Genomic DNA, 25,528 nt, shown 5'->3' with positions numbered 1-25,528 from the left:
TTGGAAGGGCCCCTTAAAGACCACCCCCTGCCATAAGCAGGGACGTCTTTCACCAGATCAGGTTGCTCAAAGCCCCATTCAACCTGACTCTGAATAGCCCCCCACAATGGGGCAACCACAGCTTCTCTCGGTAACCTGTCCTGGTGTCTCACCACCCTCATCGTGAAAAATGTCTTCCTTATATCTGGTCTAAATTGACCTTCTTTCAATTTAAAACCACTGCCCCTTGTCCTGTCAGTACAGGCCCTAGTAAAAAGTCTTTCTCCATCTTTCTAATAAGCCCCCTTCATATATTGAAATATATGAACATGAATGTGTATATGTTCATATATGAACTTGTTCTATATTGTTCCATTGAATCTGGCAGGGAAGGGTCATTGGGTAACCCTGTAATCTATGGCCTGAGGAATAGGGCAGGCAGAGGCAGTATGCCAGCACATGTACAATGAGCACCAGTCGTCTCAGGCTGGGGGATAAAAAAAAAAGATCAGCCTTCTAATCGGTCTGTTACAGACCACCCGGTATGGAGCCCTTCACCTCCAGCTTGCATCAATGCAAACAAAAGCACACTTGCACCATGCTCTGGAAGCTCAGAGCAGAGCTTGCTAGTTAGAGGGCAGCGAGCACCGGAGCGGACGGCCACGTGCTTGGGCTTCAGGAGGGAGGGCTCTTTGCAGAGCCTGTCCTGGAGCGCTTGTGGAGGCTCAGTCCCTTCTGATGTACACGTGAAGAGGGAGCTCTTGCACTATGACGTGAACTATATTGGTATTTCTCTCTGGGCTTCCCTTATCTTAGCACCTTTGTGAATGAGGCCTGAGCTGGTCCCTGTGCAGGACTACCCAAGCACCTTTTCCTCCTGTAGCGGTGTGACACTTCCAAACTTACCCCAGTGTCTTGGCTTGTTGGTTTTTTTCTTTTTTTGGGGTGTGTGTGTGTGTATGGGGAGGCATTTACATGGTAATTTCAGTATGAACTGCAGCTGGTTGACAGTACTGGGCTAGTTTTACTACTTGGCTGCTGTTGTTTTGATGCCAGACTTCAATGTTCTGTTAATGCAAGAACAGCCAGCATTTTGTTTCAGATGTTACTGGGTACTATTGTGCTGCTTTCCACAGGAGATCGAAGTTCAGATCTAGCTCAGTCTTGAAAGGATTTGAAAGGGTCGTTTTTGTCCATCTAATAATAAATGGCTAATATCATAGAATCATTCAGGTTGGAAAAGACCTCTAAGATCATCCAGTCCAACTTTAACCTCGTACTAAAGTCCACCACTAAACCATGGTACGAAGTTCTAAATCTGTACGTTTCTTGAAGACCTCCAGGGATGGTGACTCAACCACTTCCCTGGGCAGCCTGTTCCAATGCTGCACAACTCTTTCAGTAAAAAAATGTCTCCTAATATCAAGTCTAAACCTCCCCTGGTGCAACTTGAGGCCATTTCCAACCCTCTTATCACTTGATGAATGAACACCAGTAAGAAGGAACACTCTTCTGTCCTGGATGTCTTGGAGTAGCAACTACTAAAATTCTCCTGCCTACCTCTGCTCATCTCTAGTGTTTCAAAGGAGCTTGGGGTGTTTAAGATTTTTATCCCAGAGTCTGTGCAGGCCTACCAGACACTTCAGTGGGGTCCAGCAGACTTTGTTCCTAGGCTCTTCCTGTTTCTGTAATGCCCAGGTCAGCCTCCCAGCGCCCATCTCTAACATCTTTCTAACTTAGTGCAGTAACGTGTTCAACACATCTGCCAGTCACCTTGGCCTTTAGGCTTAGATTGAGAGCAAAACCAGGGAGTCTGTTAGGGCTTTGTGCGTGCTCACCGTGGTACCTGTGGGGTTTCTTCCCCTGGGACATCCCACCAGAAGATCCCCTCCCACCCACCTGTGGGTACAGCCGACCACCTTGCATAAGCAGCAGAAGCGCCCTGGTCATTGGCATGCGTCTCAAACATTGACGTGGTGTTTCCAGAGGAGATCTGTAAATGGGTTCTGTGTGATGTTGGGGTGAAAGCGTTGTTCTGCCTGGCAGGTTTGATACTCGTTATGGTATCAGTCCCCTCACTTCAATTCTACTTTGTTCATAGGCGTTTGGCCAGTCCTTCCTGCAACCTGACATTCACCTATTCAAGCAGAATCTCTTCTACTTGGAGACACTGAACACCAAGCAGAAGCTGTACCACAAGGTAGGTCCGAGTTGACCAGTGCGTGCTCGGGCACCTGGCAATGGGCAGGTGCCGTTCTGAGACTTGCTCAGTAGGGAATTGAATCACAGCGAAGGAAGCTGTGCTAGGCAAGGTGCAGTTAAAGGCTAGGGCTTTCCAGTCCCAGGGGGCTGGAAGCTGCTTTGTGGTAGTGGGAAACTGTCTTTCAAACTTTCAAATGGTTCAAAAACTGACAGTCAGGATCTGGGGGCTTGTTTACTGCATCTTTTGCTGTGATTATGATGAGGATGTTGCTGGTCAGAGTGGCACTGCCACCTCCCTGATACCACTGTGCTGGGCACAGGAGGAATCCCAATGCTTGCTAGTCAAAGCAAGCCTTGTGACCCTGAGGGAAAGCAAAGAACACACGCAGTGATGGGGCGATTTGTCTGAGGAAGTAAAATTGGTGGATCAAGTAGGTCATCGCTGAGACAGTGGCAGAGTCTCCCCATCGTTCTTGTCTGGGTCAGCAGCAGGGTGTTCAGCATTCGCAGTTGGGTCACCGCAAGGTGGTTGTCAAGTAGGATCCGGCCTCCAGACCCTCTAATTTAGGCTTGTTGGCGGCTGTCATGAAGAACTAGAGTTGCAGTCCAGGGTCTAGCCCTTCTGATTAGCTTGTGAAGGCAGAGCTTTCAGGTTTGCCTCTGTGGTCACAGCTCAAGGACAGTCCATCGTGTTAACAGCTGCCTGTTGCAGACTTTCAGGCAGCTAGCCAGATTCCCTAGGAACTCTGGCTGCTTTCAGGAGCACTGGGCAGGGCTAACGTTGGCAGGGATTTAAATGGGATTTGATGCAGTTTCCTAAAATGCCAATGTTCAAAACTTGAACTAGATGTGAGGTAAGCGTGGCCAAATTGACAGTTAATTTCGAAGCAGATATCCATCTAGCTTGTTGTAGCCATTTGTGCTTTTGGCACAGCTCAGACTGGAAAATGATCTCTGTGCTCACAAGAGCTTGCAGACCTCACTGGTAGCTCAGAAGCTGCTGGTGTTGAAGTGACCCGGTGCAGCCATGCTCGCGTGCCTGGTCTGACCTCTGAAGTTTGTGCGTCTGAAGCGATGTGCTGCTGCTCTGGTGCCTGTAGTGGGAGGAGGGTTGCTGGTGTGAAGCTGCCTAACTGTGTCCTCCTCTTGGTGTGCAGAAGATCTTCCGGACGACCATGCTGTTCCAGTTTGTGAACGTGCTCCTTCAGGTGCTTGTCCACAAGTCGCACGACCTGTTGCAGGAGGAGATCGGCATTGCCACCTATAATATGGCCTCAGTGGACTTTGATGGCTTCTACTCAGCCTTTCTCCCTGAGTTCCTGGCCAGTTGTGATGGTGTGGACTCGAACCAGAAAAACGTGCTGGGAAGGAATTTCAAAATGGACCGGGTAAGAAGTGAAGGTGCTGCAGAAGAGTGCAAGTATTCCTGGGATGGGCAGTGTTCTTCTTGCTGAGCATGCTGGTAGACAGCCATAGGCTTCTCCGAGCAGTGGTTTGAGGCAGTACCGCTTTTGCTGCAAACGTTTCCATAGTCAGCAATGCCTAGCCTAGGATCTTTCACTGTGGGTAGCGAAGTTGCCATCTCGTCTCTTGGACTGCCTTATTCTGTGGGAATTGGGGAATATGTTCCCTAGGGGGAGTAGGCTGACATTTGCTAGAGTGGGACCTTCAGATCCTTGCCAAAATCTTGCTGCAGCTGCTAGCCAGATGTTTGAGGGTTACAAGTGAAGAGACAATGGTGTAGCTGCAATTGAGGGAGGCTGTGAGTTCCCTGTAGAACATCATGGCAGCGCAGCCAGCTCATGGTTTCAATCTGCTGAAGCTTGGTTGTCTGCTTGCTTCTTCTCCCATGGGAGATGGTGGGGATTCGAGACCAGGTTTAAGGGTAGGAGAGGAGCTTTGATAGGATTGTTGAACTTCCAGTAGGCGATTGCTCTTCAGGAAAACCAGCCCTTGTCAGGGGGTTGCGGGACACAGGAACCTTGGCAGGAGCGCACAGAACAGTTGCCGCTGCAGATGGCGGTGTCGTGACTGTTCGTGTTGTGCCTGAGTGCACAGCGAGGAGCCCGTGCCACGAATGGAGCCTGGTTCTCTGCAGTCAGCTCTCTGGAGCAACCCCGGAGCAGTCTCTGTTCCAGCCTACGTAGGCTGCAGAAACTCAGGTTTCCTGGGCTCAGACACTGGAGGAAATAGTCTGTTAATCTCATGTATGAAAATACACGTGGGTGTTTGGCCCTCCCAGTGCCTTTCTGTTCTCTGCTGTCTTACAGTGCCCGCAGGTACTGTTGTTGTTGCAGTACAACGTGCTGTTTGATCTCTTCCAGGATCTGCCATCGTTTACCCAGAATGTGCACAGACTGGTGAATGACCTGCGCTACTACAGACTCTGCAATGACAGTTTGCCCCCTGGAACTGTGAAACTATAGTTACTGCACTGGACTCGTGTTTTGATCACTGTAGGGAACGGATCCATGTTTCGTTTTGCCACCACCTTCTCTCCTCCCTGGTTTTGTCAGTACTGCAGGACACGGTGTCTTGCAAGTGGGCACATCTTCTCGGATTCATGCACCACGCTTCCTTCTTCCCTCCCAGCCCAAAGGCCCCCAGCTGGAGTCAGCACTGTCTGCAGGATGTGTCTTAACGCCCAACCGCAGGGCATCTCAGCTGTATGGAGAGTCCTCTCGCCCGGGTTTTGTTCGACTAACGTAGCACTTTGTTGCGTCTGGAGATATCTGTGGAGTTGTCTTGAGAGATCTTGTGCGTATCAATCATGAGGCAGAAGCGCCAAAGACTACTTCAGACATTCGTACCTTCGTGTCATTCCACCTTCCTGCCCCTGCCCAGCTCTCGGAGGAGGAGACTTGTGATGTTGGGACTGTTTTGGCACTTCTGTCACTCCCTTTGTTTTTTAAATTGCCTTGAAAACCTCCCTGCTGTTTGTGGGGATTAGAGACATTTTGTTTTTTTTAAACGTTTTCTCATCATTCCATTGTGATACTAAAACAACATGCTTAATGGAAATAAAGTGCTTACTTTGTTGTTTTAAGTAACTTCTAATTTATTTTAGTTTCCACGCAGGCCTGCCACCAAGCCGTTTTGCAGCAAGGCGTGTTTCATGCTGCAGGCAGGGATCCGCAGTGGAGCCAGAGGACAGGCAGCAGCTGCCTGCACTGCCCATCCTGCCCGCTTCGCAGAAACGCCTCACGCAAGCTCCGTGCGCAGTCTGTTCTGCGAGCGGTCTAGCTGCTCTTGAGAGATGCAGTGCCGAACTGGTGCAGAGCAGCGTGACCTTTCTCCACTCCCATTTTACCTACTGCCGATGTTCCCTGTTTTCTGTTACCCGTTGTGGTGATTGGTTCCCTTCGGCAGTCCCTTGTCCATGTTGATCAAGAGCTGCCCGCAGGAAGAAAATCTCCCAATGCCAGCAGGGTTGCGTTGCAGGACACCTGAGCTGAAGGCCAGCCTCTGGCCAGTGACCTGACGCTGGCACTGGAGCATAAGGCTAAAATCCCAGTCCCCATTCAAACTGGACTGGATTTTGTGGGGCTCGTGAAGTCTCTGATCATGCAGCTGGGAGCCATTTGTCCCTGCAGTTCTCTCATTGGGTAGCTAGAGCGGAGCATTAAAATGGTTTTACTCCTCTGCTGTATTTTCTTTGCAGCTCCAAGGGCAGGTTCAGCAAGGGCTGCGTGGGGGGAATAGCTCCCGTCCTTGTGCAAGCCTGGGGCAGTTGTTCAGATTAGTGTGCGTTCTCCCCAAAATGTTCACAGATGTGGACAGGAAGTGAGATGGCTGCGTGTGGGCAGCCGGAAGGTCTCGGGGGGGAGATGAAGCATAGGGAGCACTCGCTCCACAGTTCCTTTAGTTTTGTTAAAAAACATTTTGCAATGCACACGTTCGCTGTTGGGAGATGATGTTTGGATAACCTGTGTACAGTTGGAGCCGTGTGTCCAGGCTGCCTGCACTGGGACTGGTTTGTTTGTGGGCTTTGTACCCGGCAGTGAGCGGTTGGCAAGATGCAGGTGAACCAGAGTCCCACCCCCTTGGGGCTGTGTGCCCCCAGGCCCTGTACCTGGGGCTGTGAACTGTCTGTGGAGGTCCTCAGGGGGGTGTGAAGAGCAGCCCGGTGAGGTTAACGTGGGGACTGCAGTCCTGCTACAGTACCAGAGAGGTCTCCTGCATCCTCTCACTGCTACTGAAAGACCTCTTGTGGAGAAATGGGGGGAGGGCATGGGTGCGGATTCTGTCTGTCCTGCTGGAGCTGTCTGGGTTCAGGTGTTCCTGCAGTCCCTGTAGGTCCCTGCTGCAAGCTGGGGCTGGGGTGGGAAGGGGCAGCCGAGGCTTCGCTCCCAGCACGGTGCTCTGGGCTGGTGATTCTTTCTTGCAAAACCTTTGGTTGATCGTGGCTGTTTGCTGACAGAGGGTGAAAGTGCGTGTTTTTCCCTGGCTGGGCAACTGATCAAGGGCAGCAGCTGGAAGGGGGCCAAAGCCCAGGTTGGAACCTGCGAGCCCCTGCACTAAAAACTGATTCTCCTTTGCTGGTCACCTTCAGTGCTTAGTCTAACTTCCACCCAGGTCCATAGACAAAGGCAAAAATGCCCCCCGCCTTGCCTCTAGCAGTGCCCTGGGGTTGAAGTTCCTGGGCTCTTCCCCAGCGTGGGAGCAGTGGGCGGTGGATCCCCTGTCCCCCCGCTCCACTACAGCTGGCCCTGGCTCACCCAGGTGCTGAGGAGCTGCTGCTGTCCCCGTGTGTCCCAAAGGCAGCGGGCAGTGGGGTTGGCAGCCGGGTGCGATGCCTCATTGCCCCCCTTCCCCAGGGTGAGGAGCAGGAGGACACCGATGCACTCGGCCTTGCATCGGGCTACGTGGGGTGGCAGGGGAGCACCTGCCCCTGGGTGTTGGGCACTCACTGAGTAAATATCACAGTAAATGTCTGTGTGTATCTGCGTTAACCTTACCCAAAGCACCTCCGTCCTCTGTACCATCACTCTCTGTGCCAGGTGGGTGCCGGGGAGCAGGCTTCCCCCCCAAAACCCCTCTTTGCACGGCTGGCAGCGGCTTCTGGTCAGCGAAGGGGCTGTTGGGCGAGCGCTGGCCATCGCCCTGTTTGCCTGGGGGGAGGCCCTGCCCCATCCCGTGGCAGCTTTGCTGAGCCCGGGCCGGGCCCCCCCCTGCGGCCTCTTTAAGGGGAGGGCCGGGAGGGCCGAGCCGGCCCCTGCCGGGCGTTTAAAGCCTCCACCCGGGCGGCCGAGGCCGACTCCGAGCCGCCCGCCCCGGCCATGGGCTCCCTGGGGCGCTGCCTGGCCCGGGGCCTGCTGCGGCGGCAGCCCGGCCTCGGCCGCCCCCTCGGGCCGCCCCGCCGCTACGGCTCCGGTGAGACCCGGCCCCGGCCTGCCCCAGGGCCCCCAGCCCCGGCCTTCCCTCCGTCCCTTCCCCACCCTGCCCCCGGGGACCCTGTCCCCATCCCCGGCCCGCCCCCACGGCCCCGCTGCCCGTCCCCTCCCGGTGCCCCCGGGTCGGTGCTGGGGGCTCCTGACCCCGACCCCCGGGCGCTGAGGCCGGGGCCGGCGGCGGCTCCCCCGGTGCCACCCCGGGGTTCGGTGTCCCCAGGGCCAGGTCGGGGCTGTCCTGCTCTGCCCTGGGGGGACAGGCACGGAGCGTCCCCCCCTAACCCCGGGGCTGGCGCTGGAACGCCCTTGCTTGGATTCGCATCCCCTTTCCTGGCTCCTGCCTCGCTGCGCCGGGATGCTCGGTGCCCCTGGGGACTTGTGCCCTCCTCGCTCTGCTCCTGCCTGCGCCTTCCCCTGCTGCGTGGCTCCGGCAGGGGCTGCGGGTGGCAGTGACAGCCGGGCCAGGCCCTGCCACCAGCCGAAACCAGGGCGAGCCCGTCCCACGCTGGGATCAAGCGCTGCCGGACGCGTCCCCTGCGCTCCTCACGGCATCGCTGCGCCTCCCTTGGGCCCGCGGCCGCATCCAGCCAGCGGGGGCCCAGGCACTGCTGGTGGGGGGGACATCGCAGAGCCCACGGTGGCAGGGATGGGAAAGGGGATGGTGCTGGGGACGGAGACGCGGACGGGGCTGGGTTTGCAGGAGCAGCCGGGTGGCCGTGGTTCAGTGTCCCCGCGCCCCCCGTAGCCCCCCCGGAGCTGCGGGAGCAGACGCTGGTGCTGGTGAAACCGGACGCGGTGCAGCGGCGGCTGGTGGGCGACGTCATCCGGCGCTTCGAGCGGCGCGGGTTCAAGCTGGTGGCCATGAAGCTGCTCCAGGTACCCGTCCCTACGCTGCAGCCCCCCGGGGGACCCCGCGCCACGGGGATGAACGCGGGCACCCACCGGGTGTCCCCGCCGTCACCCCGCGGTGCCATCAGGCGGACCGGGGCCTCCTGGACAAGCACTACCAGCAGCTGCGGCAGAAGCCCTTCTACCCCGCGCTCCTCTCCTACATGACCTCGGGGCCGCTGGTGGCCATGGTGAGCAGCCAGCCCTCGCCCCCCCCCCCGGCCTCTCCGGGGCTGTGGTGCTCAGGCGTCCCCTGTCCCGCAGGTGTGGGAGGGCTACAACGTGGTCCGGTCCTCGCGGGCCATGGTGGGGGACACCAACTCGGCACAGGCGGCGGCGGGGACCATCCGAGGGGACTTCAGCATGCACGTCAGCAGGTAGGGGGGGCGTGGGGACGGGGACGGCGCGGGACCCCCGCGGCCACGTCCCCGTCCCCATCCCTGTGCAGGAACGTGGTGCACGCCAGCGACTCAGTAGAGACGGCGCTGCAGGAGATCGGCTTCTGGTTCCAGCGGGACGAGCTGGTGGCCTGGGAGAGCAGCGACCGGGACTACACCTACGGGCCCTAGGGACGTCCAGCCAGGACGCGGCCCCCCCCCCACCCCCCAGCCCATTAAAACCCAGTGCCTCCAGTGTGGCTCTGCGCTTGTCAATCGATGGCCATCATGGGGCACTGGGATGGCACAGGGAAGCTCTGGGGGGCACCAGGATGACACCACGACGTGCTGAATGTCACTGGGGTGGCAATGGCCAGCACTGGGATGGCACTGGAAGTCACTGGGCGTTAGTGGGAAGCTCTGGAGGGCGCTGAGATGTTCCCAAAAAGTGCTGGGTGGCTTTGGTGGCAACGGGTGGTACTGAGACGTCGCTGGGAGGCATCGGGATGTCACTGGGGTGCAATGACACGGCACTGGGACGTCTTCGGCGGTCACTGGGACAGTGCTGGGGAGGCTCGGGGGGACAGCAGGATGTCAGCGAGACATACTGGGGGGCACTGGGGGGTCCCTGGGGACAGCATGAGGCTCGGCGGGGCACTGGGAGGGACTGGAGGGGACTGGGAGGGCGGGTGCGGGGGCTCTGAGAGGCACTGGGATGGCACTGGGAGGGGCCAGGCCGTCACTGGGAGCACTGGGACAGGGGCACCGGGAGCACTGGGCGGCGCTGTGGGACCCCGCTCCGGCCCCGCTCCGTTGCCAGGCGACGCCCGCAGGCGCATGCGCCGGGGCTGCGACGGGCGGGCGGTGGCACGGCGAGAACTACAGCTCCCGGCATGCCCCGCGGGGAGCCGCCTCCACAGCAGCCCCGCGCGGAACTACAACTCCCGGCGGGCCGTGCGGCGGAGGGGACTACAACTCCCGGCGGGCCGCGGGGGGGGGGGGGGCAGAGAGGGTCCGTGAGGGGCCGCCATGGCGCAGGGCGCCGCCGCCTCCCGGCCGCCGGGGGACGTGGAGGCCGACGAGTGCCTGCGGGAGTACCGGCACCTCTTCAGCCCCGACATCCTGGCGTGAGTGAGCGCCCGGCGGGGCGGGGGCGGCCCCGGGGCACGGCTCTGACCCCCCCCCCCCCCCCCCCACTCCGTGTTCCCCCCCCCGCAGGGGCCAGGTGGCCTTCGTCACCGGCGGCGGCTCCGGCATCGGCTTCCGCATCGCCGAGATCTTCATGAGGTGAGGGCGCTGCGGGCACCCGCCCCCTGCCCCCCCCCCCCGTGTCCCCCCGACCCCCCCGGCCCCCCGCCCCCGCCCCCGTGCCCCCCCGACCCCCCCCGTGTGTCCCCTGACCCCCCCGTGTCCCCTGACCCCCCCCTTTAGCCCCCCGCCCCCCCTGACCCCCCCCGTGTGTCCCCTGCCCCCCCCCTGTCCCCTGACCCCCCCCTTTAGCCCCCCGCCCCCCCAGCCACCTCTCCCTTCTGTTTCAGGCACGGCTGCCGCACCGTCATCGCGAGCAGGAGCCTGCAGCGGGTGTCGGAGGTGAGCTCAGGGCCCAGGGAGAGCTGCGGACGCCTGGAGACCCGCCTGCTGCCTGCCCTGCGCGGAGCTGGGGGCGGACCGGGGGGCAAGGGCCCCGTCCCCGCTGCCCCGTCCTCTTCCCTCAGCTCCCAGCGCCCCAGCGGGCAGCAGCCGTGGGATGGGGCGGGTTGGGGGGGCTGCAGCCCCCGTGCCTGGCAGTAGAGCTCAGTTAGTCACAGGAATTGCTCCCTTCCCCTGCTGGCCTTGGGAGGTGCTGTTCTCGTCGCCTGGCAGAACAGACCCCTGAAAGCCTCGTGCGACAGGTCCGGTGCTCTGACGGAGTGTTTTCTTTCTGTAGTTGAGCTCCAGAGCCTGGGGTTACATCTTCTCGTCTCAACGAGACAGAAAGAAACAAACGGCAGCGAAGGTTTGTTGGGAGCTGGCAGAGCCCGAGGTCAAACTGCAAACTCAGCCTCGAGTATGACGAGCCCCCCTTGTCTGGGAGCTACGTGGGCTGAGAGGGGCTCCCTGAGCCCCCAAAGCTCGCTTCTCTTGTGCATTGAGGCAAAGCGGAGGCTGCAAGGACTGGAGAATCAGTGTTAGGCTGCAGCTACCCCGTACATGGCTGGGTGGGACAAACACCCCCCCGTGTGTCTGACCCTGGGCTGGAATCTGGCTGGTTGCAGTTCCTGTTCCTCCCCCCTGGCTTCTGAGCTGTCTCGGGGGGAAGCAGCCGAGGGAAAGCTGTGCAGTAGCCACGTGTTTCACTGAAACACAGCAAAGATCAAAATCAGTACTTGGGAGTGAGCTGGTGTGACCCGGCTGCCTCCGGGAGGCGGTGAGTGCTGGCGTCTCACATCCCCTCGTGCTCACGTGCCACAAAACGAGCTGCAGAGCTTGGGAGCTTTTCAGTCCTGAGGGAGCGGAGCGCGCAGGGACTGCGTTCCCAGGGTCTGGACCCTTGGTGTATGTGCTTGGCAGTCGGGGCTCTGAACTTCTCGGAGAACGGCGCGACGAGGCTGCGGGCACGCAGAACGTCGCTGGGTGTTGCGCGGGGCTCCGGCCGAGTTTTGCCCCGTGCTCGACGTCCTGGGCTGCTGGGGAGAGGCGTGCCCCTAGCAGGAGGGGTGCCAGGCGGCTGCCGGGTGGCAGAGCTGCCCCTTCTGCCTCGCCGGCAAAGCCCCTGGTTAGCGTTCGCCCTTTTACCTCCTGATGCTTTGGATCTAAAGGTTGCTTGTGTCAGAACCTCGCTGGGGTCCGACCTTTGTACTCGCCCTGCAGAGACCTCGCTCGGGACGTGCTGCGCGCGATCGCCGGGGAGGTGGCTGGGCTTAGGGAGCCGGGGCCCGCGTGGGACAGAATGTGCAGGAGCTTCCTCCGGCTCTCCCAGGCTCCCTGGCCGCACTTGGGCAGGGCTCTCCCCTGCCCCAGGGTTGTTTTAGTTTGTTCTTTGTGCTGGCTGATGAGGGGCAGCCTTTCTAGGACGGGATGTGGCACGCGTCCGTGCGGGCAGTGCCTGTGCTTGCTGTGTGCCGGCAGGGCCGTGGCTCCCGCCAGCCTGCGTGCCGGCTGCGAGGTCTGGGTCTGGCCCTCGCTGAAGAGCGGAGCCCCGGAAAGAATCGCGCTTCTCCCTTCTCCCAGGCCTCAAAAAAGCTGGTGGCAGCCACGGGGCAGCAGTGCCTGCCTCTGTCCATAGATGTCAGGCAGCCTCAAACCATCGTGGCCGCGGTGGAGGAGGCGCTGAGGGAGTTCAAGCGCATCGATATCCTGGTTAACGGTGAGCTGCCGGCGCGGGGAGGGGAGGGCCGGCACAGGCTGTGCCGGGGGGGCGCTCAGCGCGGGGGCTGCGTGTGCCGCGTCCGCCTTCTGCTCCGCTCCGGGAGCGGCTGGGCAGGCGCCGGTGCAAGACGCTGAGAGCAGCACAGCAGGGATGCTCCCGGAGGAAGCCAGGACCCGTCCGTAGCCAGCCCTGCACGGGCCATCCCTGCACCCCCAGTGCCACGAGCGATTTATCCCCCGGTCGGGGCTGTTTCCACACCCCCTCCAACCCGCCCAAGCAGTGCCGCTCGCTGTCCCCCCCCCCAGAAGTCCCTGACCTGCCCGACGGCTCCTGGCCCCGCGCTGAGCCCCCGACTTGTTCTTAGGTGCTGCGGGAAACTTCCTGTGCCCAGCCAGCGCCCTGTCCTTCAACGCCTTCAAGACCGTGATGGATATCGACACCCTGGGCACCTTCAACACCTCCAAAGTTCTCTTCGAGAAATATTTCCGGGTAAGCGGCTTCTGGTAAGCAGGAGGTTAGCGTTGCACAAACCGCGCTTGTGGGACATTCAGGGAAGCGTACCGGGCTGTGTGCCCGGGGCTGCGCTGTGTGCCCGGGGCTGCGCTGTGTGCCCGGGGCTGCGCTGTCAGCCTGCGCCACCTGCCCTGCTCGGATCCTGTTCCCTTTTGGGGACCGCAGCCCCCCCGCGGGAAGCGGGAGCCGTGCTCCCAGTCCTGCCGGTCCCCGGCCACGGGGCTTTGACTTGCGTAGCACCTTCCCGTGCTCTGCCGCCTGCCCGGGAAGAAGTAAACTGCTGCCCCTCTGCTTTCCCCCGGCCGTCACCTGCGGCTCCTGCCTCTCTGGAAGGTTCCTGCGCGGTGAGGCCAGGGGATGTGTCAGCAGCACGGAGGTGGCTGTGCCTGCGGGTGACCTCCCTCCGAGCCCGCCGTGCTCCTGCACGATCCCTCGTGCTGATGTCTAACGCCACGTCTCGTTTCCCTCCCCAGGACCATGGTGGGGTCATCGTTAACATCACGGCGACTCTGGGCTACCGCGGGCAGGCTCTGCAGGTGCACGCTGGCACCGCCAAGGCTGCTATAGGTACCTGAAGGCTCTTCGCTGGGGCTCTGCAAGCTGGCTGGGGCCAGCAAGGAAGCTGCTTCTCCCTGGGTATTGGGATGGGAAAATCTCGGTGGGGGAGGCGAACAAGAAGCGGTGTGGGTGCTGGGTGCTGTGCAGTGCTGACGTGCGTGGGTTTGGGGCGAGGCTCTTCTCTCACCTGGGCATGCTCTTCCAGGACCCTTTGCTCTTGGCCGGTCTCCCTGGCCTTTTGCCCCCCTGACAGTTGCTGGAATGGCTTCGCTCTCCGTGCCTCATTCCTCTTGTACTCTCTGCCCCTTCGCAGACGCCATGACCCGTCACCTCGCTGTGGAGTGGGGTCCCAACAATATCCGAGTGAACAGCCTGGCGCCAGGCCCCATCACGGGCACCGAGGGCTTCCGGCGCCTGGGTAAGGCCCCGGGGCTGCTGCCTCTGCCCTGGCATCTGCTCGGGCGGGGACCGCCACGGAGCACCGGGGCCACGCAGCTCGCGGGGTTTGGGGCGCTGCTGCCGGGCTGCCGGATTGAGTGGCGGTGGGCGAGAGGGTCCCGTGCTCGTAGCCGACTCCTTTCTCCCATCGTTCAGGTGGAAAATCTGCTGAGGAAGCAAGCCAGTTTGACACGATCCCCCTTCACCGCGCGGGGAACAAGACGGAGATCGCCCACAGCACGCTCTACCTGGCGAGCCCCCTCTCCTCCTACGTGACAGGCACCACCCTGGTGGTGGACGGCGGGAGCTGGCTGACCTCTGCCAACAACTTCCCCGCCTTGCTGGGTATTGCTTCATCCTCTGCTAAACTCTAGGTGACGTGCCTTTCCCCCTCGGTGGGCTTAGAGCAGGGCTCCTGTCACAAACCCCGTGGCCCCGTGGCGTGGAGGCACGGCTGCCGTACCGGCGGGCGTCGCGCTGCCTTCTTCACCTGCCTCGGTCCCGTTGTGCCGCGCTCTGCCCCTGCTGAGGCTGCCGCCGCGCAGGCCACGTGTGCTGCAGCGAGCTGCTGGGGTGCTGGGCTCTAGCAGCTGGCTCTGAGCGCTCCCCTGCACCCAGGCCCTGCTCGGGCGAGTGAAGAAGGATGGGGCCTGGGCTGAGTTGTGGGGTGGGCAGCTGGGATCCCTGCTGAGGGCCCCCGGGAGCCCCCCCAGGACCGGGAGGCAGCAGGAGCCGTGTGCCGTGCTGCCGTGGGCACAGGAGGAGTGTCGCGGGGTTGGCCGCAGCGCTGCCAGGGCGGAGAAGCGAAGCCGCAGCAGCACCAGGACTGCAGGAGGTGCCACGGGGCGTGCCAGGCCCGTTGCCGCGAGATGCCGCGCAGTGCGGGGAGCGTGGGGGAGGGCGGAACTGGCTGGTTTTTTCTCCTCTGAGCCCCTGTGGGTGACGGGGTCTCTCTTCCTCCTGCTGGGGGACGCTCGTCTGGGCGCCTCCAAGCGTCCCACGAAGCAGGACAGCGCTCCGCTTCTGTGCCCTGCCAGCAGGCCCGGGTCCTGGCAGCCTCTGCCTCCCCTTTCTTCCTTGCAGGAGTTACTGCAGCGTGGCTCGCGTCGGGGCTGGGTCGCACGCGGGCCTCGTTTTGGCCGCGGGTGCCTGCAGAGCCGGGGAGCGGGGCTGGGGCTTTTTGGGAGAGGGCTCTCCTTTCGCACCCGCCTCCTCCTGCTGTCCTCGGGCAGCGCCGCGCGTACCGACCTCCCGGCTCTCTTACAGATTTCTGGGCTGTGGGAGCAAACCAAAACCAGTGACGGGCAGCCTGGGACGGACCGACGGACAGAAACCTGACAGCGCTGCTGCCCTGGGACGTCTCGGCGCGGCGGCACCCACGGGGGAGCCGCGTCCCAGCGGCGCCTGGAGGAGCACCCAGGGTGCTGCGGGGGTTGCGAGCGCAGCCGGGGGTGCGGGCTCTGATGGTCGCTGCCCAGCCTGCGGCTCCCTGCGGTTGCTCTCCTGCTGTCCGGCCTCTCCCTGCCCTCTTGGCCCCGGAGCTGCGCTGCGCCACGGCCGGGGGGCAGCTCAGGGGCTGGCTCGGGGAGTGCCGCGTGCTTCCCCGCTGCTGCTGCTGCCGGCTGCCACCTCTGCTCCCCAGCTCGTGCTGCTGGGGGAACGGGCTCAGCCTCGGCGCTCCCGGTGGCACAGCCGGGCGAGAAGCCTGGTGCCCGCGGGGCCGAGGTGCCGGCGGGTTTCGGCTCACCCCGAGCCCCCCGAGGGCTGCCCCAGAGCTGGGCCGCGAGCGGTTTGCTCCTGCCCCCGGGCCCTCAATAAAGAACTTCCCTGCGGAGCCCTGCCTTCTCCTCTGTGCCCCCGCGCGGGGGCTGAGCCGCGCTGGGGGTCCCCCCGAGGGGGCAGCGGCTGGCCCCGGGGTTTTTGTTCTTTTTTTTGGGGGGGGGTTTGGGGTTTTTGGTGGTTTGTAACCCAAATCCTTTCTCCCTGCCCTGGGTTTGTCCCAGCGCTCTCCAGCTGCCGCCCGGTGCTCACGGTCCTGCTCCCGACGCCTGTCCCGGGGAGCTGGGCGGGGGTTTTGGGGCGGAAAAGGGCCGCTTTGGGGCCGAGGCGTCGCGCTGCGGCCCCGGGGCCCGGCCCCACGTGCGCGCGGCCCCTTTAAGGCCGGCCCCGAGCCGGGGCGGGCGGGGACGCGACACTGGCGGGTGACGTCACCGCCCGGCCCGCTGCGGCGGCCGCGCTGGGATAAATCCCGCGGTTCTCCGCCGCCTGCCCCGGCTGCGGCGGCGCGGGCGGGCGGGCGGGCGGTGGCGGCGGGGCGGGCTCCCGGAGCACGGAGCCGGGGCGGGGCCGGGCCGGGCCGTACCGAGCGGGGCCGCCCCGGGGAGGGCTGGGCGGGGCCGGCGCCGCCTCGCACAAAGCCGGGAGCGGGCGGAGCCGCCGGCGGCGCGGAGCTCCCGGCCGCGATGTGAGGGGCGATGGCCGCGGGGCATGGCCGCGCCGCGGGGAGCCGCCGGGCAGGGGCAGGGGCAGGCAGCAGCCGGGCGGCGGCGGCGGGGGCCGCGGGGTGACCATGGAGCCGCAGCCGCCGCCGGGGGACCGGGGCCGCCCCGGGCTGCGGTGGGACGAGACGGAACCGGGAGCGGAACCGGAGCTGGAACTGGAACCGGAGCCGGAACCGGAGCCGGAACCGGAGCCGGAACCGGAGCCGGGAGCAGCCCCCTGGGCACCTGAGCCGGCCGCGGGGGCGCCGCCGTGGGCAGCCCCGGTGCAGAGCCCGGGGGGCAGCCCCGAGGCCGAGCCGCGCCTCCGCCCCGTCTTCGACGCCCTCGACCGCGACGGCGACGGCTTCGTGCGGGTGGAGGAGTTCGTCCAGTTCGCCACGGCCTACGGGGCCGAGCAGGTGAGGCCGGGGCGCTCCCGAGGCCGGGGGGGGGGCTCCCCGAGGCCGGGCCTGGCCCCGGCGGCGCTGGGTCCCCCCGAAATGGCGGCCGCCCGCCAGGCCCTGCCTTCACGCCTCGCTCGAGGCCCCGCGGGGTGCCCGGGAGGACGGCCGCCGCCGCTCCTCGAGGAGCTCCGGGTGGGAGCGGAGGCAGCGCCCGCCTCGCTGGCGTCCCGGTGGAGGACGATGGCCGGCCTTGGTGGGCACCGAGAGGACCGGGAGAAGCCGGCGGCCCCGCTGGGCACCCCGTGCTGCAGGGAGCCGGCGCCTCCCGTCCTCATCCCGCAGGAATAAACCACCCGGGTCCTCCGGCGTGCCAGGCCCCACGAGATCCTGCGTGGGCGCCGTGCTGGGCGCAGGGCTGCTCGCTTGTTGTAGGCCTGACGATCCTCAATATGTTGTGTTTTTTTTGGTTTCTTTCCCTTCTTTCTGCTGCTTTGCAGCACGGTGAGCCGGCGTTCCCTTGCAGCAGATCCGCCGCGGTGTAATTTGAGGCTGCCGGGTATGACCCAAAATGGAGAGAGCTCCCGCAGCTCGCCAGGGGATGGAAATGAATTTGTGGTTGTTCTGTGCGTTGGCCTGTGCTGCCACTGCCGTCACAAAGCGTTGCGTAAAATAGATTTATTTAAGGTATGCAGGCATCCTCGGGAAGCCGGTGTGTGCTCGCCCGGGAGCTGGGCTTTGCTCCTCCAGCTGCAGCTGCCGTGCAGGCACTGAAGTGCCATGACAAAGCAAATTATCGTGTGTGAAGGAGTGCTCGGTGGGAGAGGGGCTTTTATTCCTCCTCCTGGTAAAAACCTCTCCTAGGAAGAGGTGAGAGGCATCCCTTCAAGGCAACGCCTCTGCGAAGGGGGGCTATTGAACTTCTTTGGCAGGGCCCTGCTGAGGGGCTGTGAGGGGCACGGTGCTCGCAGCCTCCTGGCGTGATAACAGGTAGCGTCACAGCACCGGGGCGTCAGGAGATCGCAGCCGGGCGACAGGAGCCTTATCTCGCCTTATCTCGCCTCGCTGCGGCTCGGGCCCCGCGGCCCCCGGAGCTGCTGCAGCCGGGGAAGCAGAAGCAGGCGCTCGGTTCCCGTCGGTGTGAGCTGCCCGCGCCCCGGGCAGGCTCACGGACCCTTGTCACCGCCACCCTTTGTCACCACCGTGGGGCACGGGGGGATGTGGCAGGTGGGTCCGGCGTTTGCCGGCTGTCCGGGGCACAGAGCCGCCCTCTGGACCCGCTCGGCTTCTGGTGCTGCAGGAACGGTGCTGGCGCTTCAAAGGTGCGAAAATGCGGCTGTTAAGGGCTTTGGGATGGAGCCCGGAGGAGTGGCTGAAGCTGTTAAGGTCAGTCCCAAGCCAAGCAGGGTGTCCGGGGAGGTTCCATGCTGCTGGAAGCTGCTGCCCTGGCTTAGTGGGGATCTGGTGCTGGCTGTGCCCTTTGCGGTCACTCGTTCCTTCCCCCTGAGTTATCGGTAATGCTGTCCACGCTGAAACGCACTGCGCTTCTGGTACGTTTGCGATCAGCAGGAGACTCGCATAGCTTGCTCTTGGTGCCCAGACCAAGTGTGTGGGTACAGCAAGTGCCGAAGGCCCCGGTGAGGCTGCTGTGACAGCTGCTGAGCCAAGGCAGCGGGCACCCCGGGGAGCAGGAAAGAAGCCAGAAGGTGTGCTGAAGGAGCGGACGGGGTTGTCGGTGGGGTCTGCGAGCTCCCAGGAGCTGCGTGGAGTAGCGAAGGACGGGGTTCTGGGGAAGCTTCTTGACCCATTTTGTTTGGAGGAGTTGTAGCTGAGGCCAGCAAGGGGTCCTCTGAGACGTGGAGATCCAGCTCAGGTGGAAGCGAAAGGACGGGAACATCCACGGGTGGGCGAAATGCTGTTAAGATGACTAAACGCCTACGGAAACTAAAAGGAAGTCAAGGTACAAACGGGGGCTGTATTTATAGCTGGAACTGGGAAGCTCGCGGGAGCTCCCGGGGGGGCTGGCGGCTCGGGGGGGTTTCGGAGGGGACCGGCAGGAGCCGAGGAGCGGCGAATCCCCGTCCCCTGCCCGCGCCTCGCCAGCACCAGGAGCTACCTGCGGCCCGCCCGCTGCTTCCTCCTGCTGCCCGCCCGCGCGGGGGGGACGCGTGGAAGGTGTGCACGGGGGGGCGGTGGAACAAACGGCTAAATTTAAGCGCGGCAAGTCATCGCAGCCGGCTGAATCATCCGGGATTCGCGCAGGGCCGGAGGGTTAAGGAGGCACATGTGCGCCGTACCAGGAGCTGGGGAGTTCGGTAAAACACCAGCGGCATTGATGGGCTGCTGAGCTCAGTGCTGGCTGGTTACTTGGCTGGAACAACCAGTAGCTAAATGCCATGGAATAAATGGCCGTCGGTCTCTTTCCTTTAAAAGATGACGCGGTTGTGAATTTCTGTGATTATTTTATCTCTGCGTGGTGACATCTGCATAGAAAAAGTCTGCGGGGAGGGGGGTTGGTTGGTTAGTTGCTTGTTGGCTGTTGTTGAAGGCCGTCTTTGCTCCGTGGCCGTGGAACCGGCGGCATTTCGCTGGTGTGGGCTCGCCAAGATCGAGGCAGGGGAAACCGCGGACTGCGCCCCTCTGGGTCCGAGGGGCTCGGGGCAGCTCCTCGGGGTGCGTGGAGAAGGTTCTGCGGCCCCAGCGCTGAGGATGTGCCCTTGGGTATCCGTGCTCGGGGGCGGCTGTGCAGCCCCGTGGGCTTGCGAGGGAGGCGTAGAGGGGGAAAGGTCTCGAGGCCGGCTGGGCTGGCTGTGCTGAGCCCCCAGCCCGCTCGCCGGCAGCGCCGTGCTTTTGTCTCCTTCCCCTCCCCGTTACCGCCGGGGCTGTGGCGCTCGCTCGGAGCCGCTTTGTTCTCCCCAGCGGCAGGAGGGATTTCTGCTGGCCGGGACCCGGGGCAGGGGAGGGGATGGGTCCCGCAGCCGGGCGTTGGGACGCACCGGGCGTCGGGGTGTGCGTGTGGGCACGCTCGGCATGAGGGTTAAAGAGCAGGGGGCTGCGGATTCCACCTGCCGTGTGCAGGGCGTGGGGCTGCTGCCCGACCACCTGGGCCGACAAATTCATCGTTCCTCTCGCCTCTCTTACACCTTGCCGTGTGTCTGCTTGCAGTGCCCGCCTCGCTTCTCGCTGGCTTTGTTAGTGCAGGGTCCCTTAGGGGAGGAGGGGAAACGAGCGTTTGTAACGCATGGGGAGACGCTGTCCTGCTGGCATCCTCATTATTTTTTTTTTTTTTTTTCTGCTTGGTTTTGATCTGGGAGAGGATTGGAGGTGGGAAAGCCTCTTGCACCACTCGATCCCCCTGCTCCTGCTCAATTACGAGGAGTCCCGACGGTTTGCCTCGCTGAATTTTGCATCGCTCCCAGCACTGTGGCGTCTTCGCCTTCTGTGCTCTGGCAGATCTTCGGCCTCTTTTTCCTGATGATCAGCTCAGGCTCCGTTTCAACGTGCTCTTTTACTTTCCTTAATATTTACATCCTTCGAACGCCTGCCCTTGACTACCGGCCTTCCTCTGCCCCCACGCCAGCTAATCCCTAAGCCAAGCTCTCCGCGTTTAGCTTTTAACTTTAGCTTTTAACTTTCCCTGCGTGCCGGTTTCTGGAGCTTTTTGCCAGGTTTGCTGGGCTCTTCCGACCTCCCACCTGGGGCAGCAGGCGGCACTGCGGGGTCCGGGTGTGGAGGAACTCGGGTAAAAGCCCCCCGCAGCCCTCAGGGGAGCCCAGTTCTGTTTTCTCTCAAGCTGCAGGCTCCAGCGCGGTGAATCCAGGCTCGCCTCTCCTGCTCCCCTCCGATGGATCCCTCGGGCATGGCGCGCAGCCCCTGGGTCAGCTGCTTCAGCGTGGTCCTGTCCTGGAGGTGCTGTGGGTGCCTCTGGTCTCGAACGTCCTCCCCACCCCTCTCCGTCTTCTCCCGCTTGCCTGTGAAATCTGCTATTTTGGAGCCCTGTCATGAGGAAACCGACGTTTATTTTCCCCCCCCCGGTCTCTGAAGTTTCTTACGCCCTTTGAGCAGAGGAAATCCTGGCTTTGCCTCTGGAGAGGCTTCTGTGAGCACCCAGCGTGGGTTTGCAGACCACGTAAGTGCGAGTGAAGCTTGAATTGCTCCCAGCTGTGCCGCTGCACCTTTCGGGGGCTGTAATCGCCGCTCGGCTTTGCGGGGCGGGAGCCGCTGCAGGTACGGGACCGGCGTGGGCTTCCCCCGGGCGGACAGGCGGTCACGCTCGCGGACGTGTGCTCGGGGAGGGCGCGGATCTGAAACACTCCGCTTGCCTTCACCGAGGGCCCAGCCCCTCGCCGTGGAAATTCGTGGCCGGGCTCCCGCTGGCTGGGTCGGGCGTAAGCTCCGCTCACCGCGGGTACCGGGCCGGTTTGGCCGTCCCTGCCCCGGCCCCGCTCAGAGGCAGCGGTGGCATCGCTGACAGCCCGGCAGCGCCCCGCGGGACCTGAGGCCGTGAGGTTTTCCCTGCTCCGTCCGAGAGGGAGAGGCTTCCGAGCCAAAATATTTCTTGCAGTGTGGCTTGGGCGAGGTGGCTCCCAGTTAGCTGAGAGCGGGATTTGCAGGGAAGCCCTGGCTCGTACGTGGCCCGAGGACTTCGGGAGAGGGACGGTTCCTTTACGGTGCTCTGGGTGTCGGCAGGGCGGGGGCCTTTTTGCTTCTCCCGGTAACTTTTGGCTCGCAGCTCCTTGCGAGGGCCCTTTTCCCGAGCGGCTGAGAGCGGTTAGCAGCGTGTCGTACCGCAGGCAGATCTCTCTGAAGATACCCGTGTCACGCTCGCCTTCGCAGCCGTAATCGGATTGATGGCTCACCCGGGCTGGCGGCACCGTGGGTGCTCGAAGGCGCAGTGTGTGCGCGGGGCGCAGGAGGGCACGGCGGTGACTTTAGCCCCGGCTCCCAGCTTGCTTGGGAAACCTTTTTCGTTCCTCCTTTTGCCTTCAGGCTGAGAATACAGCTGCTGCTGCGCAGGCTGTTAGTTCCTCCTTTTAATTACTGCTCCTGATGAAAGCCATCCGATGCCTTCCCCTGCCCTCGGGGGTCACCTCTCCAAAAAAAGAGGTGCTTTCCTTGCGCTGCCCGAGAGGGGAGCCCTGGGGGGGCCGTGGGATGCAAACCCAAAGTGTGGGGGAGAGAGGGGGGAGCCGGGCTGGGGGCTGAGGGGCTTTGGGCCGTGCAGGTGAGGCAGAGACCCTGGCACCCCCCGTGGCTTCAGCTTGCGGAGGGAAACCTCGTGGCCCGTCAGGAGGGGCTGGAGCCTCTCCTTGGCTCCTCGGCGCTCCCCCCGGGGGCACGGCTGGTGCCGGGGGGCTGTTTGGGAGGCGGAGGGCTGCTCTCACACGAGGGGGAAGGATCGGGCTGATCTGTGCAACCTGCGGCCGTTTGTGGGGTGCTCGGGGGGCGATGCCTTGTGTTTGGCTCTGAACGCGTGCCCCTGCTGTCTCCGGGAGGCTTTCATGAGGGAAAAAGGAAAAGGCTCTCCCAAAGTTTTGCTCGGCGTTTGCTGCGTGGGGCTGAACGGATGCTAGAGGCTGAATGGCGAAAGGCTTTCTCCCTCCGGGGCAGCGGCGTGCTTCTTGGGCTAGAACTAACGGCGCTGAATTGGGGTCGTCACAGTCACCCGGCCGGGCTGAGGCTGCACCAGGACGCGGTCCTTGTGCTCTCTGAGTCATTTTGACCCTCTGCCGCTTCCAGCTATAAACACTTCCCCGGCGCTTCGGAGTTGCTTATATCATTGTGTAACTCAATACGGCCAGTAATTGATAGTCATTACAACAATTGCCTGCGTAATTTCTCTCCGTTTTACTCCTGTTTTGACTTTTGCTTGCTGCTCATCGTCAGATGAGATTTGCTTGGAGCCCAGCAGCATCTCCCCCACCCCCCTGCCCCCAAACAGCTTTCGGTTTTGCAGAACGACGCCTTGCTTTTAGCAGCAGCCCGCGGCTCGCCTGTGCTCGGCGGCTTCTCCCCAAAGACCAGCCGGTTTCCAGCTCCGGGCCGCAGGTAGGGTGCCCCCGCTGCCCTGCGGGGAGCCGTGCCTTCCTCGTCCCTTCCCGCAGGTTGCCTGGGGGGTGGCAAGTGGGGCCGGGAGCGGCCAGCGGGTCCGGGGCGGTGTGCTGGCGGCACGGCTCAGCAGGGTTAGGCCGTGATCTGATACCTCGCCGCCGTGCTCGTGGTGCTCGGTGTGCCTGCTGGCACAGACAGTGAGTTTGTCCTGGGGGAATCGCGTAGTTTGTACTTCCAGCAGCTCCCACGTGCCGAAAGCGTTTCCTTCTGCGGCTGCACCCCCGTCTCGGCGTGGCATGACGTGTGCGGGGTGCTCCTGGCGCTGCTTTTTCGCCGCATCTGCGGAACGGCTGCTTGCTAGCAGCCTGCGAGGCAGCGGTTCCCCGCCGGGTGCTCAAGCCCCCCCTGTCCAGCAGGCCCCCGAAGCTCCTTTCAGCCCTCGTTTGCCGTTCTGAGAGCTCCACGCCCCTCGCTCCCCTTTCACATCGCTGCGCCCTGGGACGTGTACGCCTGCAGCGGAGCCGCGCGGTGCTGCTGCTGGTGGCAGCAGGGCCCCCACGGGGCACGGCAGGAGACGCGTGGGGCGCTGCTGAAGGCCGATGCTTGGGCTCTTTTCGGGTCTCCAGAGGAAGGAGACGGGGCTCTAGCAGTGGGGCAGAGCTGTTGTGGATGGCACACGGCGTAAAAGGTGGTTTCGTAGTGTGGGTGTGCTCCTGCTTGGTGGCGGGGAGGAACCCCTCTGGGCTGACGGGGAGCTTGTTCTCCGTGTGGGCCGGGGAGTCTCGGGTGATGCCTGTGCTGCAGCGGCGCCTGACGTGAGACTTGTTGCAGGAACCCAAAACCTCCGAGCCCGAGTTACAGCCCCAGGGGTTAGTGGGGCGGCGGGGCCTGGGCGCTTTGCTCTGCTCAGACCTGAAGTTGTCCCCTCCTCCTGAGCTTCGGCTCGCCACGGCATCGCCCCCTTTGCAGAGCGTTGCAGTTGGTGTGGGGCAGAAGGGTGCCGTGGGGCAGGGAGAAAGTGATGAATGGCCCCGTGGATTATGGGGGAGGAGGAGACGTGAGCGAGGGCAGCTTTGGAGGCCGCTTCCCCCCAGCCGCTGCTGTGACCAGGCTGCAGCGTGTGGCGCTCGCCCTGCAGGGGGGAAAGGAAAGGAAAGGAAAGGAGGCTGAGAGTGAGCTGGAGCAGAACTGAAAGAAAATCACTGCAGTGAGCTCGTGGCGGCAGGTGCTTCCGCAGCAGGCTGCCCGGTGGTTTTGGGGTTTCTCCCAGAGGAGGTGAGGTACCCGGTGGCACCGCTCTCGGCGGGCGGCTGCGCAGCCCCTCCTGCAAGCTGCGGGTCCGCTGCAGGGCTGCAGGGCTGAGGCTTTGCCTGGGTGCTGCCGTCTCCAAGCTTCGAGGTGACTAAAGCAGGAGCGAGCGGCCGGGTGCTTGCGGTTTTCAACGCAAATTTGAGCGCTCGCTTAAATGGCACCGATTCCGGCGACAGCAGCGTGGGTCCTGGCTCCGGCGCAGTGCCAGCGCTGGGGATGCCACCTGGGCGCGAGAGCAGCACGGTGAGCGCCGCGGTGCCGCGCGTGTGGGGCAGTGCTGCTGCAGGACGGGCACCCCCCCGAGAGGGCACCTTTCGAGCAGCCTGGCAGCTGTTGTCTGATTCTTAGCAGTGTTTTTTAACAACGCGTTGTGTTCCTTCAGAGGAAAGAGCTGCTGTTCCGTCTGCCACGACGCCCTTTGCTGCGAGAGCGGGAGTGTTAAGCTGAGCTTGAGTCCTGCTGCTCCTGGAAGGGGCTTTCATCCTGTGGGCTGCTGGGAAGGAGCCGAACCGAACGGGAGGAGGCGGCGCCGTGCGACCCGGCACGGTTTGCCGGAGCCCGATAGGAAGCTCAGCAAAATGTGCGAGAGGTGAAAGGAGCCCAAACCAACAGTTTTTAGAGAACAGAAGCTTTCGGGGGCAGGAAACGGACGGTGAGCGTTACCGCAGCAGCCTGGGAGCCACACGGGCGCTCCGTGGTGCTGTGGGGCCGGGGGCTGCTTGAGGGGCCCTTCTGCTTGGGGAAGGAGTACTTACAGCAGTGTATTTGCCGCTTGCTGGCAGTGAAACTCCTCATGGGCAAATAACGTTCAGTTCTGCTTCTGCCTTAGAGCTGATATCTCTTTAAAAATAAGAATCAGGACCCTGTGGCTTTCACTAGTGCCTGTGGCTGCAGAGGGCTTACGAGGCATCTGTTGCCTCCCCTCTGCGTGGCCACGTTCCCTGTTTTTCCAGGGGGAAGTACCAGTTCTGTGCCCCGCTCGCTGGGGGGCAAACGCAGCTGGAAAAAAAAAAAAAAAACAACTTGGAAATCCTTGTGGGATGTTTTTCCTACGGGTGCGGCATCCAGCTGGTCCCCTCCTGGTACCTGGGCTCCTGGGATGCCTGCGCTGGCGGGGGTGTAGAAGGAGGGTGTCGAGAGCGTCGGCGGGGCTCGTGGGGGGCTGCTGGCCCCCAAAAGGGCCGGGGGAGGATGCTGAGGGTGGTGGGCAGCAGGAGCATCTCCAGTTCTGCTCTGCGCCTCCTCCAGCTCCGTGGAGCGTTCGTCTGGTGGTGTCGCAGGGGCAGAGAGGTGGCAAACCGGAGATGCAGTAAGGTCATGGTGCCTTTGCTGCGAGGGTCATGGGGCCGGTGCTTGCGATCCCGCCCTGAAGCCCTGGGCCTCCCCGCGTTGGTCCTGCCTCCTGCTCCCTCCTGAGCACCTTCCTGCAGCCTGGAAGCCCCCCCGGGCTCCCCGCCCCGCCTGTCGGCTCTGCCTCCGCGCAGACAGCGCTTTCCGTAGGCTGGGTGAAGGGCTGCCAAAAGTTGGGGTGGGGGGGGCGGGGGGGGCGTAATTTGTTGCGGTTCTGAAAAAGAAACGAGCCTTTGTGCTC

The 25,528-nt window shown here is 62.9% G+C and overlaps 4 protein-coding genes across 9 annotated transcripts in view; all 4 read left to right on the top strand.

Moving 5' to 3' along the window:
- The window catches only part of XPO6 (exportin 6), a 55,029-nt gene extending 49,802 nt beyond the window's left edge, over positions 1–5,227 (top strand). For all 4 annotated transcript variants that reach the window (XM_080556319.1, XM_080556318.1, XM_080556321.1 and 1 more), the window contains 3 exons: positions 2,081–2,179; positions 3,339–3,569; positions 4,506–5,227. In XM_080556319.1, coding sequence (XP_080412445.1) covers positions 2,081–2,179; positions 3,339–3,569; positions 4,506–4,607 — 432 coding nt within the window. In that variant the 3' untranslated portion in view covers positions 4,608–5,227. The remainder of the gene's footprint in view (positions 1–2,080; positions 2,180–3,338; positions 3,570–4,505) is intronic.
- A 2,163-nt stretch (positions 5,228–7,390) lies between these two features.
- On the top strand, positions 7,391–9,091 carry NME4 (NME/NM23 nucleoside diphosphate kinase 4). Its single transcript, XM_080556360.1, has 5 exons — positions 7,391–7,554; positions 8,317–8,447; positions 8,549–8,650; positions 8,724–8,836; positions 8,908–9,091. Exons 1-5 carry the CDS (start codon positions 7,461–7,463, stop codon positions 9,026–9,028), a joined length of 561 nt encoding a protein of 186 aa, XP_080412486.1. The 5' UTR covers positions 7,391–7,460; the 3' UTR covers positions 9,029–9,091.
- Positions 9,092–9,787: 696 nt separating this feature from the next.
- Positions 9,788–15,528, top strand: DECR2 (2,4-dienoyl-CoA reductase 2). Of its 2 annotated transcripts, none has more exons than XM_080556349.1 (9): positions 9,788–9,963; positions 10,055–10,123; positions 10,375–10,426; positions 12,047–12,182; positions 12,550–12,674; positions 13,172–13,265; positions 13,570–13,674; positions 13,851–14,068; positions 14,961–15,528. In XM_080556349.1, the coding sequence occupies exons 1-8, from the start codon at positions 9,866–9,868 to the stop codon at positions 14,066–14,068; spliced, it is 897 nt and encodes a 298-aa protein (XP_080412475.1). In that variant the 5' UTR covers positions 9,788–9,865; the 3' UTR covers positions 14,961–15,528. The 2 variants fall into 2 exon arrangements, with proteins under 2 accessions (XP_080412475.1, XP_080412474.1); XM_080556348.1 differs by having other exon boundaries at positions 9,806–9,963; positions 13,851–14,039.
- Positions 15,529–16,114: 586 nt separating this feature from the next.
- Positions 16,115–25,528, top strand: part of RAB11FIP3 (RAB11 family interacting protein 3) — a 73,308-nt gene continuing 63,894 nt past the window's right edge. The window contains exon 1 of one of the 2 annotated variants that reach the window (XM_080556328.1): positions 16,115–16,593. In XM_080556328.1, the coding sequence (XP_080412454.1) occupies positions 16,264–16,593 (330 nt within the window). In that variant the 5' untranslated portion in view covers positions 16,115–16,263. The remainder of the gene's footprint in view (positions 16,594–25,528) is intronic. The other variant, XM_080556327.1, reaches the window with a different exon arrangement.

This window comes from Anser brachyrhynchus (assembly GCF_964034855.1).
Source record: "Anser brachyrhynchus genome assembly, chromosome: 15".
Taxonomy (NCBI): domain Eukaryota; kingdom Metazoa; phylum Chordata; class Aves; order Anseriformes; family Anatidae; genus Anser; species Anser brachyrhynchus.
The sequence above is the reverse complement of the archived record's forward strand: the minus strand, read 5'-3'. Positions and strand labels throughout refer to the sequence as shown.